The sequence below is a fragment of the Watersipora subatra genome, chromosome 1 (assembly GCF_963576615.1).
Source record: "Watersipora subatra chromosome 1, tzWatSuba1.1, whole genome shotgun sequence".
Lineage (NCBI taxonomy): Eukaryota > Metazoa > Bryozoa > Gymnolaemata > Cheilostomatida > Watersiporidae > Watersipora > Watersipora subatra.
Window position 1 is genome coordinate 6,013,387 of NC_088708.1, and position 16,748 is coordinate 6,030,134.

The 16,748-nt window shown below is 35.8% G+C and overlaps 1 protein-coding gene across 1 annotated transcript; it reads left to right on the forward strand.

Annotated features, from left to right (window-relative positions):
- The first annotated feature begins 144 nt into the window (after window positions 1–144).
- On the forward strand, window positions 145–9,861 carry LOC137402427 (Golgi-resident adenosine 3',5'-bisphosphate 3'-phosphatase-like). Its single transcript, XM_068088926.1, has 6 exons — window positions 145–282; window positions 6,897–7,112; window positions 7,200–7,356; window positions 7,654–7,764; window positions 7,873–8,022; window positions 9,120–9,861. Exons 1-6 carry the CDS (start codon window positions 178–180, stop codon window positions 9,404–9,406), a joined length of 1,026 nt encoding a protein of 341 aa, XP_067945027.1. The 5' UTR covers window positions 145–177; the 3' UTR covers window positions 9,407–9,861.
- Window positions 9,862–16,748: the final 6,887 nt, after the last annotated feature.

A 16,748-nucleotide genomic window follows, 5' to 3' on the forward strand; every position in this document is an offset into this window, starting at 1 on the left:
ATGTTAAATGTTTAAATTTACTTTGTTAATTTTATTTATTAAAACGAAAAAAAAATTAAAAAACAACGGTTGCAATTAATCAATTACAACTTTTAAAAGAAAATGCTTAGGAGACTTCGCTTTTTATTACCGAAGATGCCGACAACGTAGCATCCGAATCGACTATCTCGTACAAAAATGAATTCAGTTAAAGTTAATTATGCAGCTGTTGGAATCACTTTGGTTGTTGTATTAGTTATGACGCTTAAAATGTATCACACTCGTGTAACTTATCGACTACATGTAAGTTTTGGTATAGAATTGATATGTGGTGTAAGAGGCTCAGTGTAAACTGAAAAAGACAATTTAAGCATTTACCACTCCTTTTTTACAGAATGTTTTCATTATTTATGTATTGATTAAACCACTATGCTATTGGATACACTTTTTATAAAATCATTCAGATTTTAGAAAAAGCTTATTCATTTAATGAAATACATTCACGTCCAAGGTTTCTGTTTCAACTGCTTTGATTAAATCTATATAGTTTTTTTTCTCAATGGCCTTTACAATAAATATGTACGATTGCTTCATCACAGGAATGTGGAGAAGCATGAATTTGTTTGTATTTTCTGTATACATATATGTTGGATGCAAAAGGCATAGAATTTACCAAGTGTAACCAGACCTGCCAACCCAAGAGTGGGGCAATGCGTGAGATTTGGTTTTGGCCCAAAACTTTTGGGGCAATTGATGTATCAATGATCGTATCTATAAAATTGTGGAACTTGGGGCAAAAATCTCACGCATTTTCATTTTTTCTTTGGGGTGATTGCGCGAGTCTCACGCCCAATGCGTGAGAGTTGGCAGGTATGAGTGTAACTGAAAAAACGTCATAGTCTCAAATTTTGATAATATTTTAGTATGTTGTTGCCCATGTTAAAAAACGCTTGAATCCCAAATTTTGATCTTTTAGGGTGATCGGTTCAGGTGCTATGAGGATTTGAACTTTGACCATTTGTCGCCCGAGTTTGAGGGCATAGCACATCTAGCTGACTTTAGACTTGTATAATATCAAGAATATACAAGTTAGAGGTCTAGATTTTGTTTAGAGTTAGAGGTCCAGACAACCTATAACACGTTGTGCTGCTTTGAACCTTGGTTCCAAAATCGCTGCTTGTTCTGCGACTTCTTCAGTGGGTACATAAAACACCCCAACCCCAGCAGTGTTTTCCCTAGCGTATTTGTATTTTGTATTTGTACAGTTACACTGAGCAGTCTTTCTTTTGTTGACTTAACTAACTGCTCGGAGTGGCGGGTGGCCAGTCGCCTGACCACCCCACCAATCCCATCGCACGGACTTTTTCCATGTGAGGTGGCAAAGAAGCTCCAAGATGCTGTAAGATTGAAATCAAGCTCATGGTGACATAGTTGGCAAAGTTTTTGTAATTCTTGTATTGGGCGCCAGATCCATCACTGAAATAATTTACATGAGTCACTTGAGGTAGGCTTTCTTTGATGAATCTGATGAGCGTTCTCTGGAATGTATGTATACATTCTAAAGAGTGTTCTCTGGAATGTATGTATGTTCACTGGGAAAGGTCCGTGCGATGGGATTGGCGGGGTAGTCAAGAGACTGGCCACCCGTCACTCCAAGCAGTCAAGTCAGGGAAAGAAAGACTGCTCAGTGCTGAGCAACTGCACAAGTATGCTAGGGAAAACATTGCTGGGGTGGAGGTGTTTTATGTACCCACTAAAGAAGTCGCAGAACAAGCAGCGGTTTTGGAACCAAGGTTCAAAGCAGCACAACGAGTCATTGGTTGTCGGGACTAGCACTGGTTCAAGCCACTCAATAGAACAGCCATTGAAGTTTGCAAACTTTCACCACTGGCTGATGAAAAATGTACCTATGCTACAAGGATACAAAGTTGGGAAAACTGATGACTCACATGTTACCAGCAATACCTTAACACCTCAACCTGGACAATATCTGGCCTGTATATATGATGGTTGGTGGTATAGGGAGATGGCGATTGGCTATGATCAAGAGAACAATGATGTTAATGTGAGATTCATGCACAAAGGCTCAACAAACAGTTTCACATGGCCAAAGCGAGATGACATCTGCTGGGTACCACAAGAGCATGTTCTATTAGCTGTGGCGCCGCCATCTACCACAAACTCAGGCAAAACATATGCATTTGAAGCTACAACAGTGGATAACATTGAGGAATGTAAGTTAAGAAAACATTTTAAGGCTCATTACTATCACAATCACAAACCACAAGCACACAGCAAATTTGAACTTGATAGGATACTAATCAGCCAAGTTAAAGCTTGACAAGGGGGGATCATCTCATTTAATTGAGGCGATTTGCAAAAGTGCTTGGAACTCAATTTTAAGCATTTTACAGTCTGAAACACACACTTTTGATGGTTTTAATGAAATTTGCATATGTTAATTGGTGTAAAACAGAAGAAAAATGTGACTTTGTTGAAACCACATGTTGACCTTGACCTCTACTTTAGCACTATTTCGACAAAGACATTAATTTTGTATGGCTTCTAGACGCTGACCCGATGCATCTACAGAGAAGATGAGACTAGTTTTGGATAGCTGAGGCCTGGAGGAATTCAGAAATATCGACAGAAACAATGGCAAATTATATGTTAGGGGTAATAATTGCTTTTGAATAGTCGCTAAAATAGCATTTTTGGTCGGAGTTATCTCTCACATTATTCATCCGAAAAATTTCAAACCTATTTGTTGTGTAAATATGGAAATTGTGTGTGGGCACAACAAAATCTAGGCCTCTAACTTGTATTTTCTTGAATTTATATGATTCGAAAGTCAGCTAGATGTGCTATGCCCTCAAACTCGGGCGACAAATGGTCATAGTTCAAAACTTCATAGCACCTGAACCAATCACCCTAGAAGATCAAAATTTGGGATTTAAACGTTTTTCAACAGGGCAACAACATACTAAAATATCATCAAAATCTGAGACTATGAGGTTTTTTCAGTTACACTTGGTAAATTCTATGCCTTTCGCATCCAACATATATACTAGAAATTCCACTGTCATACAGCCCACGACCAAAGAGATATTGGAAAAAAGAAAGGGTACTGATGGTTGAGAAATGCAATATTAGCAGTCAAATGGCACTGCAGTGCAATATTATAACTGCAATGGTAGCTGTAATGTACTGGGTGTGGGTGTTATTATATACAACAAATAGCAATAATGAAAGGAAAAGATTATATGTTTATATCTCTCCCCCTGCAATAGGAGAATTGCAATATTGGCCAATATTAGAAGTAAAATGCACTGATATTATTAGAATAACCAATATTATTAATATAGTAATAATATTAAACCAATACACAACTTTGTTTACATTTAAAAACGTCATAGTTTTTATAATCTCATAAGAATCGTTAGAAAAAAATATCATCGTCATTTCCTTTACTTACACTGCGTTGTACATCAGTTAGAATACCAAAGCACTCAAGAGTCTAAAATGTCAGTTACTTTGAAATCGGCAAAAATGAAATGATTTCAGTACTCCTACGTTAATTACAGAAACCTTCGACAATGCTATAGACTGGTAAAATGTGCACGTTATTTTTTCGTGAAATGCGCATGACTTTATCGTTCTATTCTCTGTCGCTCGGCGTTTCAATTTCCGGTCATAACTTTTATTAAACCAAGCTTTTCAAGCGTTTTGTGGTGATTTTCGTCCAAATTAATCTGTCTCTTTGTGTATAATCCGATCAGATGGGTTAGTTTTAGAAATTTGTGGTAACCTTTCAAAAGCTTGGTAACATATTTAAATAGGTTTATATGCGTTTTGTATCATTATTATACTTAAACGACTTAACTGAAAAATAGTTAAATTTGTTGATAGGATTTCGTTGCAAGGGCTTGGTGACGGCCGTTAACGGATAATTTTTCGGGAGTTGTGTGCACATGTGCATTTATCATAAATCTCCCAATCAATCGCTTCGCTCTTGTTTGGTCGTGGGATAAAATGATACTGTGTAAACTACCTGTAAGTTTGTGGAGTTGAGTCACTAACAGTTTTACACAGACATAAAAAGACAATATTAAATATTTAAGCGCATTTTTTCTTAGATAGATCAATGTTGTTTATCATGCGAAATATAAATACCAGCTCTCTTGCTTCTTCAGTACCTAGCCAGTTATTTATTTTTTAATGAATGAAGCCAAAAATGGAAAATATTCTTTTGATGTTCACACATGAATGGATTGCAGTTTGATGACATAGTGTCATTTATTAAACCGAGTAGTGAGAAAAACTGTACAGTTAGAGTTGCTTCCTCACAATTAATCCAGCTTGGAGGTTTACTAAATAAACTCAAACTAACTTCAAAGGTCCTGAACTGCAGCCTTGTACTACACATCCAGTCAATTATTTCTAGCAAGCTTCCTAATTCATGACAGTGGAGTGTTTACAAGTTTGTTACACACTCATCAAACAAGATTGTCAAGAATCACTAATTTTTTTTAATTAGGAAAAAATCAAAAACTTGTGATTTTTGAGCAAAAAATATGATTTGAATCGTTTATTTTTTGTGCCAACCTTACTTTACAAAAGTACATTTGTGTGTGTGATGACATGGTGTCTGACGCTGCAGATTTCTATTTGCTTGAAAAATAAAGCCGATCAAAGTATCGTTATAATTGGTTACTGCTTGCTGTGTGATGGAAAGATTTTTTATTAAAATTATTTAGATTTTTGAAGAAATCCGTTATTTAGTGAAATTGGTTCATTTGTTGTGAGCTCAAAGCTGGTTTTTGCAGCTTTTTTGCTGGTTCAACTTTGTTAACTAATCATAGGTTTTTTCTCCAAAACATTGAGGGTACTCGATGTTTTTGAAACATATTTTAATACATTGACAGCTAACTGATTCAGGTTAAGCTGGTTCAGGTTTCATGGTTGTGCAACATCAACCATTAGTAGGAAACTTGCTTTTTCAGCAGCCTTTGCTAGGCTTGACCAGTAACAGAAAAGCCTATTCAAGCTTTGATTAATGTTATCATCAAATCAATTTGTGCCAGAAATTCTCTTTCGTTCAGGTTGGCTGGGTGTAATCCATCCAGTTCGATTAAAAGTTGACTTGCAACAAAATTCACATTACAGTTATTTGGTATCAAAAGATTCACCATGTTTTACTCTGTTGTGTTGTAGGTGCCAAATATGTGGAAATGTGATTACAAGCTCTTGACAGCTCAAAAATGAAAAGCCGCCGTAGATTGGAATCTCTTTATTTCTCTGATTGTAATCATTACAGTTTGGTTATTGTCTTGTCACGCGATGTTCTCACGTGAATTGAAAGGCTAATTATAAAAAGCTCAATATAAAACTTATGGTAGCACTAGTTTATGACAAAAACTTCGGGTTTTACCAAAGACTCCCGTATCAAATATAGATGCTCGCTGCTTTACAGTTTTGTTTTGGCTTGATCTAATCGTCAAGTCGTAATCTGATCATGTGACCCAATACTTCGCAAATAATTTTTGCAGCACTTTTCGATTATCACAGGTGACCAACAGGCTCGTCTTGATTATCAGACAATGATATGTACTCCTTCGAGCTAAGGTTAAAAAATTAAATTAATTTTTACAGTAAGTTATAAGATATCACTGCTAAAAGTGACAGCATTACAATGATGATAAAACAGACGCGTAAGAACAATAGACATGGTTTTATTGAATGCGTGAAGTATATTTGTAAAAATATTTCGACGAATAAGGTTGCATAAAAGTGTAAACAGAAACAGAAACCATCTACCACAACTACGTCACATTTGAGCCGTTTTGGAAAAAGAATCCAAACTACGGCGGTTTTTGTGGCTGCGATTAACTAGTCATTTTTTAGCTTTTAAGAGCTTGTAATCACATTCCCACATATTTTGAACCTACAACACAATAGAGTAAGACGTGGTGAATCTTTTGGTATCAAATAACTGTAATGTGAATTTTGTTGCAAGTCAACCTTTAATTAAGGAAATGGTATAGACTTACAGGGGACGCAAGCACAACTTCAAACAGAAACAATTTTTATGATTTTTATTTCAGTTCACATTGTATGGCTTTCTATATTGTTTTACTAGGTGAATGCCCGGCCATGCCTGGGTAATAAAAAAGTCATTTGACAGAAAATTAATTTTTACTTAACATATGCAACGTTTACCTTTCTAGCTTTTAAACTTCATATCATGAGAAAAGTAATTTTGTGCAGTTCAAATTTATTAAGAAAAAAATGAAACAACTGTAAAGGTTTTCAAACAACTTATTTTTTAAATTTCATAACTTGAAAGAAGTGTTTTGTTGAAATAAATTAGAAAGAAAAATGTAAAGGTGTTTAAATGTAAATGTCAAATCATTAGCAAGTAATGACTAAATATAGTTGGTTTTGCTACGATTACAATGAAAAATTATTTGGTATGCATTTATATGATTTTAGTTCGTGTGTTGGCATTATTCGGTGTTGGCAAGCGAAAACATCATAGGTTATAGACATACATAGAATGGTAAAAAAAACACCAGATCAAGAAATCCGTTGCAGGAATGGACAATCGGTACAATGGCCTAAAGCGATGGCACTTACCGTACCTCTTATTTGTAGCCGCAAGTTTTTTCTAATAATTCATGACAAATAAGAGAGTGCAACTTTGGTACAATCTTTGGCAGATCCTATTTTGAAATGGCAAACAGATACTATCAGCTATCTCAAATCTTCTAAGTTGTTTCAAAATAAGCATAGGATTTGCTCTCTATTTTCTAGCAATAAATTATCTATTTTGTGTTAAAGCCATTTGCTTTTATCATTTTATTTTTTTACATACTACTTTTAAGAACGTTCTGCATCACTCATTGCTTTGTGTTTAGACTGTGAATCTAAAAGAGCTGCTGTCGGTGAGTATTGATCTTGCTGAATTGGGTGGTGAAAGAGTAGTAGCAGTGAAACAGGAGCACAAGCTACATGCTGAGAGTAAAGGAGAAACAAAGGAAGGAAAACAAGAGATGAAGACTGATGGAGATATGCAATCTCATCGAACTATATTGGCAGGCTTTCACACTGCTTTTCCTTGGTTAGATTCTAGGGTAAGCATCAAATCAAACTGTTCCTTTGCCTCTTATAATTAGTCTCAACAGCTAAAATATATCTATTTCAGTTTTATTTCAACTTAGATAGTATCAGAAGAACATGATAAGCACCCTGACACCAGCCAATCGGTCAACCCAAACAAGAAGAGACCAGAAACAGATACCCTACCAGATTTGTCAGTTCTTGTGGGCGATATCACAATATGGGTCGATCCACTTGATGCTACTCAAGAGTACACAGGTAGGCGAGATCGGCGAAAAAGTTGTAAAACAATAAAATGAAGCTCTGCTCCACAGCTATACGGAGTTTCTAAAAGCATTTTGTTGGCCATTTACGGCCTTCCTATTACGGTAAAACTCCATTTGTTCTATATGCCAGAATCGTCCCTTCCTTTATGTTAAACTATCTTCGTTTGATATGCCAGAATTAGGCAACATGAAACTTTGCTTGATTGCTTTTTGTTTTCTGATGTTGTTTGCTATCAGATAATGGTTAGCACAGATAAATGTAGGAAAATGTCCAGTTTGGTTATTGCAGAGAACCTGGATGAATATGTAACTGTAATGGTATGCGTGGCCGTCAAGGGTGAGCCAGTGATTGGTGTAGTACATCGACCTCAGCAGTCTGATCATCACCAGAAGGAAACTGGTATGGCTACTTCAGAATTTTCCTTTTTATTCCATGTTGTTAATTTATAAACGAGTTTTGAGGTGGCTAAACTCGTGTTGTTAATTACACCTCACACTTTTCTTGCAGTCTGGGCCTGGGTTGGTCAAGGAGTCTCTTCTAACCTGGGTTCCATTGGAGTACAGACTGATGCTAAAGCGCCTGATGCCCCAATAGTTATCATATCCAGGTCCCATGCTGGCTCTGCCAACCAGACTATAAAACAGGCATTTGGCAAAGGTGTGTAGCTTATTTTTTACAAGTAAAATACTTAACACAAATATAAACTGACCTTAAACCTTTATATATATATTACCAGCTGAATGCCTGACGTTACATGAGTAACATAAACAGCTTATAAACAGTGGCAGGTATTGTAGTTGCCTTTGACGGAGTTGGCAAATTGGCCAATGGTAAAATTAGCAAACTGGCTAATTTGACTAACTTGAGCTAGTAGTTTGAGCTTTTCTAAATCTTTATTATACTAAGAGCCTTGAAATCACCGTTTAACGTTCATGAAGCTTAACGTTACGCGTGACATCATTATGGGTATTTTAATCGATGTAATGAATATGACCACAATTATTCCATTGTATAGCATTTTACCCGCTTGACCGAGTGGATAGAACGTCGGCCTGCTTACTTGAAGGACCCGAGTTGAAATCCAGTAAAAAGGGGATTTTTTTCCTAAAACATTGCTATAACTGGACACACGAATGACAAACATTGAGATTTATATGTATAGCTATAAGATATATATTTGTTTCAAAGATCTATTTTATGTGTAAAAACTGTCCAATGTTAAAGCAAAAAGGCATTCCATAATCGCACCATAATTGGTTTTATTTGTTTTACAATTCAATTAATATTCTAGGTAATTAAACAACATTAAAACAAATGAGTTATGGATAGCTGTGTATAAAATAAGATAAGAAGTAAATTGTTAAAGCATCAATCGCTAAAATTTGTTTTTAATTCTCATCTGTCTATTCGCCTTCACAATTGAGACTGCTGTTTTATAAATGTGATATACTCTACCTGCTTAAGAACTCGTGTAAATGGTATATACTGTATCTGTTTATGAACTCATGTAAATGGGATATACTGTACCTGTTTAAGAACTCATGTCAATGGGATATACTCTACCTGTTTAAGAACTCATGTAAATGGGATATACTGTATCTGTTTAAGAACTCATGTAAATGGGATATACTGTATCTGTTCAAGAACTCCTGTAAATGGGACATACTGTACCTGTTTAAGAACTATCAAGAACTTTTGTAAAGGAAATGTACTGAATTTGTTCAAGAGCTTGTGTGTCTGATATTTGTCTACAGGACATGCAGTGCCTGCTGGTGGTGCTGGCTACAAGTCCATAGAGGTCATTCGTGGTAAAGCTGACATGTACGCTCATGTGACAGTCATCAAGAAGTGGGATATTTGCCCTGGCAATGCCTTGTTCAATGCTGTCGGTGGACATATGATGACTCTTAAGGGCGAGATAATCAACTACGATAAGAGTGGCTCGCCAGTCAATGAACATGGACTGCTTGCTTCTGTTAACAATTTTCAATACTTCCTAAATCGTCTTGGACCTGTTTTTGATTCTGAGCAAAAAAGATAAAAATCAAGTTTTCAATTCACATATTTCTATTGGATCCTGCAGTTGTGTGCGGTTGCTTGGTGTGTAAACAGCTATTAGTTGTGTACTCTGTGGCAGCGGATGTCAGTAAATTTATTTGCTGCAGCATTTTATTCCATTGCTTCCAAGGATCACCCCTCATTTTTGTAGATCTGCTGACTTCTTAAATCAAATAGAGCATTGTTCTGATAGCACTGCTGTAAGTTACCAATATATGAACACGTTACACGTAGTTTCGGCTGCGTTAGTTAGCATAATAGCATACAGTTTTCATTCCTTCTGGAAATTGGAGTTACGCACCCTCAGACCAACTTTTCTTTTACAATCTCTTCTGTTCTCAAGTTCTTTCAAGTACTATTTATGCCTCATTTCAATACTATTTATTTACTGTTGTTCTTTCATACATTTCAATACAAAAATTATCTACAGTAATACAGTTCCAGTTACCAAAAAACTGGCTTGTGTTTGTTTACTGCGTGCTCTTGCACAGAGAGGTTCCTAAACATATAGACACTAAACCAAGCCACCCGCATGCAAACCACTGAACGGTAGTTATGACTACTGGTTAGTTTCATGTATAGTTTTACTAGTTGATATTTCTAAGCAAATACTTAGTTTCTGCTAAGCTTGTTTCCTTTTATGATATTGTTGTTTCTGTAGCTCATAATCTTCGTCAGGGAGATTCTCATGATTGTGATCATCTTTCACTTTCTTTGCAAAACAAGAAATATCTCAAATACCAACGTGTACCTCCTTAAACACTTTGAAAAGTAACCAAAGAGTTGACCTAGCTTGCTCGTTACCATTTGAAGTTGTCATATACTTCTGGCTATTTTAAGCATCTGTCCTACTTTTCCCAAATGTCCTGATGTTTTTTTTTGCCCTGCCGCTTAATTACATCAAAAATAATAGTTTATCCACACGCTCACTAATATATTATGGCTAGATTACTAATCTAGCCATAATATGTTAGCCATAATCTCGGCACTAGAGTACAGCAATCTGGCCTGATTCCATTTGGTATTGATGAAGCTGATCACTCATATAATACATAAAAACGTTCATGTCTCTATATGCCTGCAATAAGAAGCTTTACAATAAGTAACGCTACATATTACAATTCATTTTTGCTGAGAACTATAAAATAATTGCGTGAAACTATTTCATAACTGCTCTTATATAAAAACTGAAGTGTAACATCTTTTATGGAAAAAAAGAAGAAAGGGAAAGCAAAAAAGAGTTTTTCTAATGATATAAGAGTTTACTCACCCTTTTTTCTCTTTTGGGAATCTCCGAGGGAAAACCAACAATTAGATACAATGTAGATAAGATGCTAGGAATAGAAAGCTATTTCTTGCTTACCAATGTTCATGTAACTAGTGGGCTTTCCATTTCACCTATATTAGGGAATTGATCCTCCCCTTTGTTGATATACCTTTACATAGCCAGTTTTCAGATATTCCACTAAAAATTGCCAAACTGTAACATTACATAACAAATATAAACACTGCATATTACTTTCAATCTACACCATCGTTTCATCATAGCCTTCACACTATGATCATGAGCATAAAATTAATTTTGGAGTTGTCTTCACTTATGGGCAAACTAACAAAAATGAAACATTGCATAACCGACCATATTAAATGTATGCAGTTGTACTAGTTGCTCAAACTGGTAAAGCTTTTTGGCTTTATTGTAATGAGTCAAGCTTTATTTCACCTGCCCGGCTCTATAGGCCACGGTAATACAGCACAAGTCACTGATGGCCACAGCAAAAATATTAATGTTTAGTGATGCCTGGCGAGACTAGAACCATATAGCGCACATTCATATGCAAGACTAGCTGCAAATAAAAATAAAACAATAATTGAATTTTGGAATGTCTAATAAATATAAGAACCAATACTATTAGATACATGTATATAAGGATAAGGAGGAATCAAAGTCTATGCTAACTCAGACACCTAAACTCATAGCTATTATCATTACCATGTTCTGGGTCAAACCGGTATGACTGAGCAAATGTCAAAGCAAATATAGTAAACAGTTTTTTCTCTTATGTTTAGGTCTCGAATTATTTGAAGTCAGATAGGTCTGGCTTTTATCTTTTATAAATATGTGGACATCTCACATTAGAAATATAATCCATAGTACGATAAAGTTTTTAAAGCAAGTTTCTACTAACCTGGTGTCAAGAACTCCTATCAAATGCAATCTAAAATACTATGCAAGACAGCATCACTTCTGATTTACATACACTCTTTAGGTTGCATTATCTTAAAATGATGTTTTTCTTTACTGGCGATATAAGTCATATTAATTTTGTTTAGGCAATAAGATCAGCACCAAAGGCCACATAGCTTGATAAATATTTCTCGTTAGCACACGCATTCTTAAGTTTCTCCTTACCCTTCCTTTACCATCTTATTCACAAGCTTCATGGTTTGGTCGAGCCTGGGTGCCAAAAAGTTTTTGCAGCTTTTGCTTTTGAGTTAATTTGTTTCAATGCTTCATATATCAAGAAGTCAATACAATTCAAGAAAAATTGACTTCCAACGTAACATAGATAGATGTCTTTCAGACCTGGTCATCTAGGCGGTGTATGTCATTTAATGTAAGCCAATGCTCAATAATGGTGTCCAATGGTAATACATTGTCTCCGTCGTCAGAATATTGTCTAGGTAACTTTCTCCTGAACATAGTCGTGAAAACCGAATACTTTGGTGTGATATTGTAATCAGACCTAAAGTTCCACTCGTATATACGTCATAAAATATCAAAAGCCAATCGCCAACTTGGTATGGTCAAGCATGCACTTTATTATGCTCCAGAGAAGGCTCGACTTTTAGCATATACAATCTGTGCAGGCCGTATGCTGAATATGCAAGCTCAGCATGGTGCACACCGATCAACAAACTGGTTCAACACATTTAGATGGTACAAAATAGAGCCTTGAGGTATACATCCGACATATAAAGAAGAGAAAGTATTACTGCTGCACGCGAAAAACTTTAAATTGACACACTTGTGGATAGAAACACCAAAATAAGACATGCACTCTTACATCGCATTCTATCTCATGAAGAGAACCACTTCACACTGTCAAGCTCTTATAATAAACTTAACAAACCTTACCCATAGATATGGTCTCTACTCAAGCCATATCAAGAGGAGAACCTCAATCAATATACGCCAACAAATCAGTGCACCATAACAGCTTTCTTCCTTGAACTGTCAGAGAACTTTAGTCAAAGATAGCTCATTAATTGCATATATAGCACTTCTAACACAACACTTCTAACACATCATTTCTATCACAGCACTTTTAACACAACACTTCTAACACAACACTTCTAAAACAACACTTCTAACACAACACTTCTAACATAATACTTCTAACATAATACTTCTAACATAACACTTCTAACATAACACTTCTAACACAACGCTTCTAATATAACACTTCTAACACACCACTTCTAACATAACACTTCTAATATAACACCTCTAACACAACACTTCTAACACAACACTCCTAACACAACACTTCTAACATACCACTCCTAACATAACACTTCTAACATAACACTTCTAACACAACACTTCTAACACAACACTTCTAACACAACACTTCTAACACAACACTTCTAACACAACACTTCTAACACAACACTTTTAACACAACACTTCTAACACACCACTTCTAACACAACACTTCTAACACAACACTCCTAACAAAACACTTCTAACATACCACTCCTAACATAACACTTCTAACATAATACTTCTAACACAACACTTCTAACACAACACTTCTAACACAACACTTCTAACACAACACTTCTAACACAACACTTCTAACACAACACTTCTAACACAACACTTCTAACACAACACTTCTAACATACCACTCCTAACATAATATTTCTAACATAACACTTCTAACACAACACTTCTAACACAACACTTCTAACACAACACTTCTAACACAACACTCTTAACACAACACTTCTAACATACCACTCCTAACATAACACTTCTAACACAACACTTCTAACACAACACTTCTAACACAACACTTCTAACACAACACTCCTAACACAACACTTCTAACACAACACTTCTAACACAACACTTCTAACACAACACTTCTAACACAGCACTTCTAACACAACACTTCTAACACAACACTTCTAACACAACACTTCTAACACAACACTTCTAACACAACACTTCTAACACAAACCTTCTAAAACAACACTTCTAATATAACACTTCTAGCACAACACTTCTAACACAACACTTCTAACACAACACTTCTAACACAACACTTCTAACACAACACTCCTAACACAACACTTCTAACATACCACTCCTAACATAACACTTCTAACATAACACTTCTAACACAACACTTCTAACACAACACTTCTAACACAACACTCCTAACACAACACTTCTAACATACCACTCCTAACATAACACTTCTAACATACCATTCCTAACACAACACTTCTAACATAACACTTCTAACACAACACTTCTAACCCAACACTTCTAACACAACACTCCTAACACAACACTTCTAACATACCACTCCTAACATAACACTTCTAACATAACACTTCTAACACAACACTTCTAACACAACACTTCTAACCCAACACTTCTAACACAACACTTCTAACACAACACTTCTAGCACAACACTTCTAACACACCACTTCTAACATAACACTTCTAATATAACACCTCTAACACAACACTTCTAACATAACACTTCTAACACAACACTTCTAACACAACACTTCTAACACAACACTCCTAACACAACACTTCTAACATACCACTCCTAACATAACACTTCTAACACAACACTTCTAACACAACACTTCTAACACAACACTTCTAACACAACACTCCTAACACAACACTTCTAACATACCACTCCTAACATAACACTTCTAACATACCATTCCTAACACAACACTTCTAACATAACACTTCTAACACAACACTTCTAACCCAACACTTCTAACACAACACTCCTAACACAACACTTCTAACATACCACTCCTAACATAACACTTCTAACATAACACTTCTAACACAACACTTCTAACACAACACTTCTAACCCAACACTTCTAACACAACACTTCTAACACAACACTTCTAGCACAACACTTCTAACACACCACTTCTAACATAACACTTCTAATATAACACCTCTAACACAACACTTCTAACACAACACTCCTAACACAACACTTCTAACACAACACTTCTAACACAAACCCTCTAACACAACACTTCTAACACACCACTTCTAACATAACACTTCTAACACAACACTTCTAACACAATACTTTTAACACAACACTTCTAACACAAACCTTCTAACACAAACCTTCTAACACAACACTTCTAACACAACACTTCTAACACAACACTTCTAACACAACACTTCTAACACAACACTTCTAACACAACACTTCTAACACAACACTTTTAACACAAACCTTCTAACACAACACTTCTAACACAACACTTCTAACATAACACTTCTAACACAACACTTCTAACACAACACTTCTAACCCAACACTTCTAACACAACACTTCTAACACAACACTTCTAGCACAACACTTCTAACACACCACTTCTAACATAACACTTCTAATATAACACCTCTAACACAACACTTCTAACACAACACTTCTAACACAAACCCTCTAACACAACACTTCTAACACACCACTTCTAACATAACACTTCTAACACAACACTTCTAACACAATACTTTTAACACAACACTTCTAACACAAACCTTCTAACACAAACCTTCTAACACAACACTTCTAACACAACACTTCTAACACAACACTTCTAACACAACACTTCTAACACAACACTTCTAACACAACACTTCTAACACAACACTTTTAACACAAACCTTCTAACACAACACTTCTAACACAACACTTCTAACACAACACTTCTAACACAACACTTCTAACACAACACTTCTAACATAACACTTCTAACACAACACTTCTAAGACAACACTTCTGTCACAACACTTCTAACAAAACACTCCTAACACAACACTTCTAACACAACACTTCTAACACAACACTTCTAACACAACACTTTTAACACACTGCTACAAAGCTTAATCGCAATGCAAGGCGACACATACTGTTAAACGCTGGCTAATGACTAATTTATGAAGTGCACCACTTGTTCATGCTTTAGTATGTCTGAAAGAAAAAAAGAAAAGACACCATTGTTAACTTTTGCAGTTGGCTTGCCTCAGGTCAAGTTTTCTATTTACATATAGGTGTCAACCTATTCTTGTAGCTCTAGCACCATTTTTATGGCATGCGGACCGTTTCATATTGATATCTGACTGATACGCTAGGTTAAATTAGCTGTAGAGCACACCCTGCCACTTCTCTTCTCTTCTGCTTTCGGACACACCAAAGCACGAACAAGTGGTGCGCCTCATAAATTAGTCATTAGCCAGCGTTTAACAGTATGTGTCGCCTTGCATTGCGATTAAGCTTTGTAGCAGTGTGTTAAAAGTGTTGTGTTAGAAGTGTTGTATTAGAAGTGTTGTGTTAGAAGTGTTGTGTTAGAAGTGTTGTGTTAGAAGTGTTGTGACAGAAGTGTTGTCTTAGAAGTGTTGTGTTAGAAGTGTTATGTTAGAAGTGTTATGTTAGAAGTGTTGTGTTAGGAGTGTTGTGTTAGGAGTGTTGTTAGGCGTGTTGCATTAGAAGTGTTATGTTAGAAGTGTTGTGTTAAAAGTGTTATGTTAGAAGAGTTGTGTTAAAGGTGTTGTGTTAGAGGTGTTTTGTTAGAGGTGTTATGTTAGAAGTGGTATGCTAGAAGTGTTGTGTTAGGAGTGTTGTGTTAGAAGTGTTGTGTTACAGGTGTTATGTTAGAAGTGTTATGTTAGAAGTGTTGTGTTAGAAGTATTGTGTTAGAAGTATTGTGTTAGAAGTGTTATATTAGAAGTGGTATGTTAGAAGTGTTATGTTAGAAGTGTTATATAAGCAGTTAGTTCGTAATTTTTGACTTAAGTTCTCTGACAGTTCGTAGAAGAAAGCTGTTATGGTGCACTGATTTGTTGGCGTATATTGTTGGAGGTTCTCCTCTTGTTATGGTTCAAGGCAAGACCATATCTATAGGTTGGGTTTGTATAAGTGGATACTTGGTGGCCACCAGCACCTTATACCATGTCGCAAACTAAACACACCTGCATAGTCGTTACCAATCAACTAGACCAGTCGGCATACTTCCCATCGAACAATTTACTAG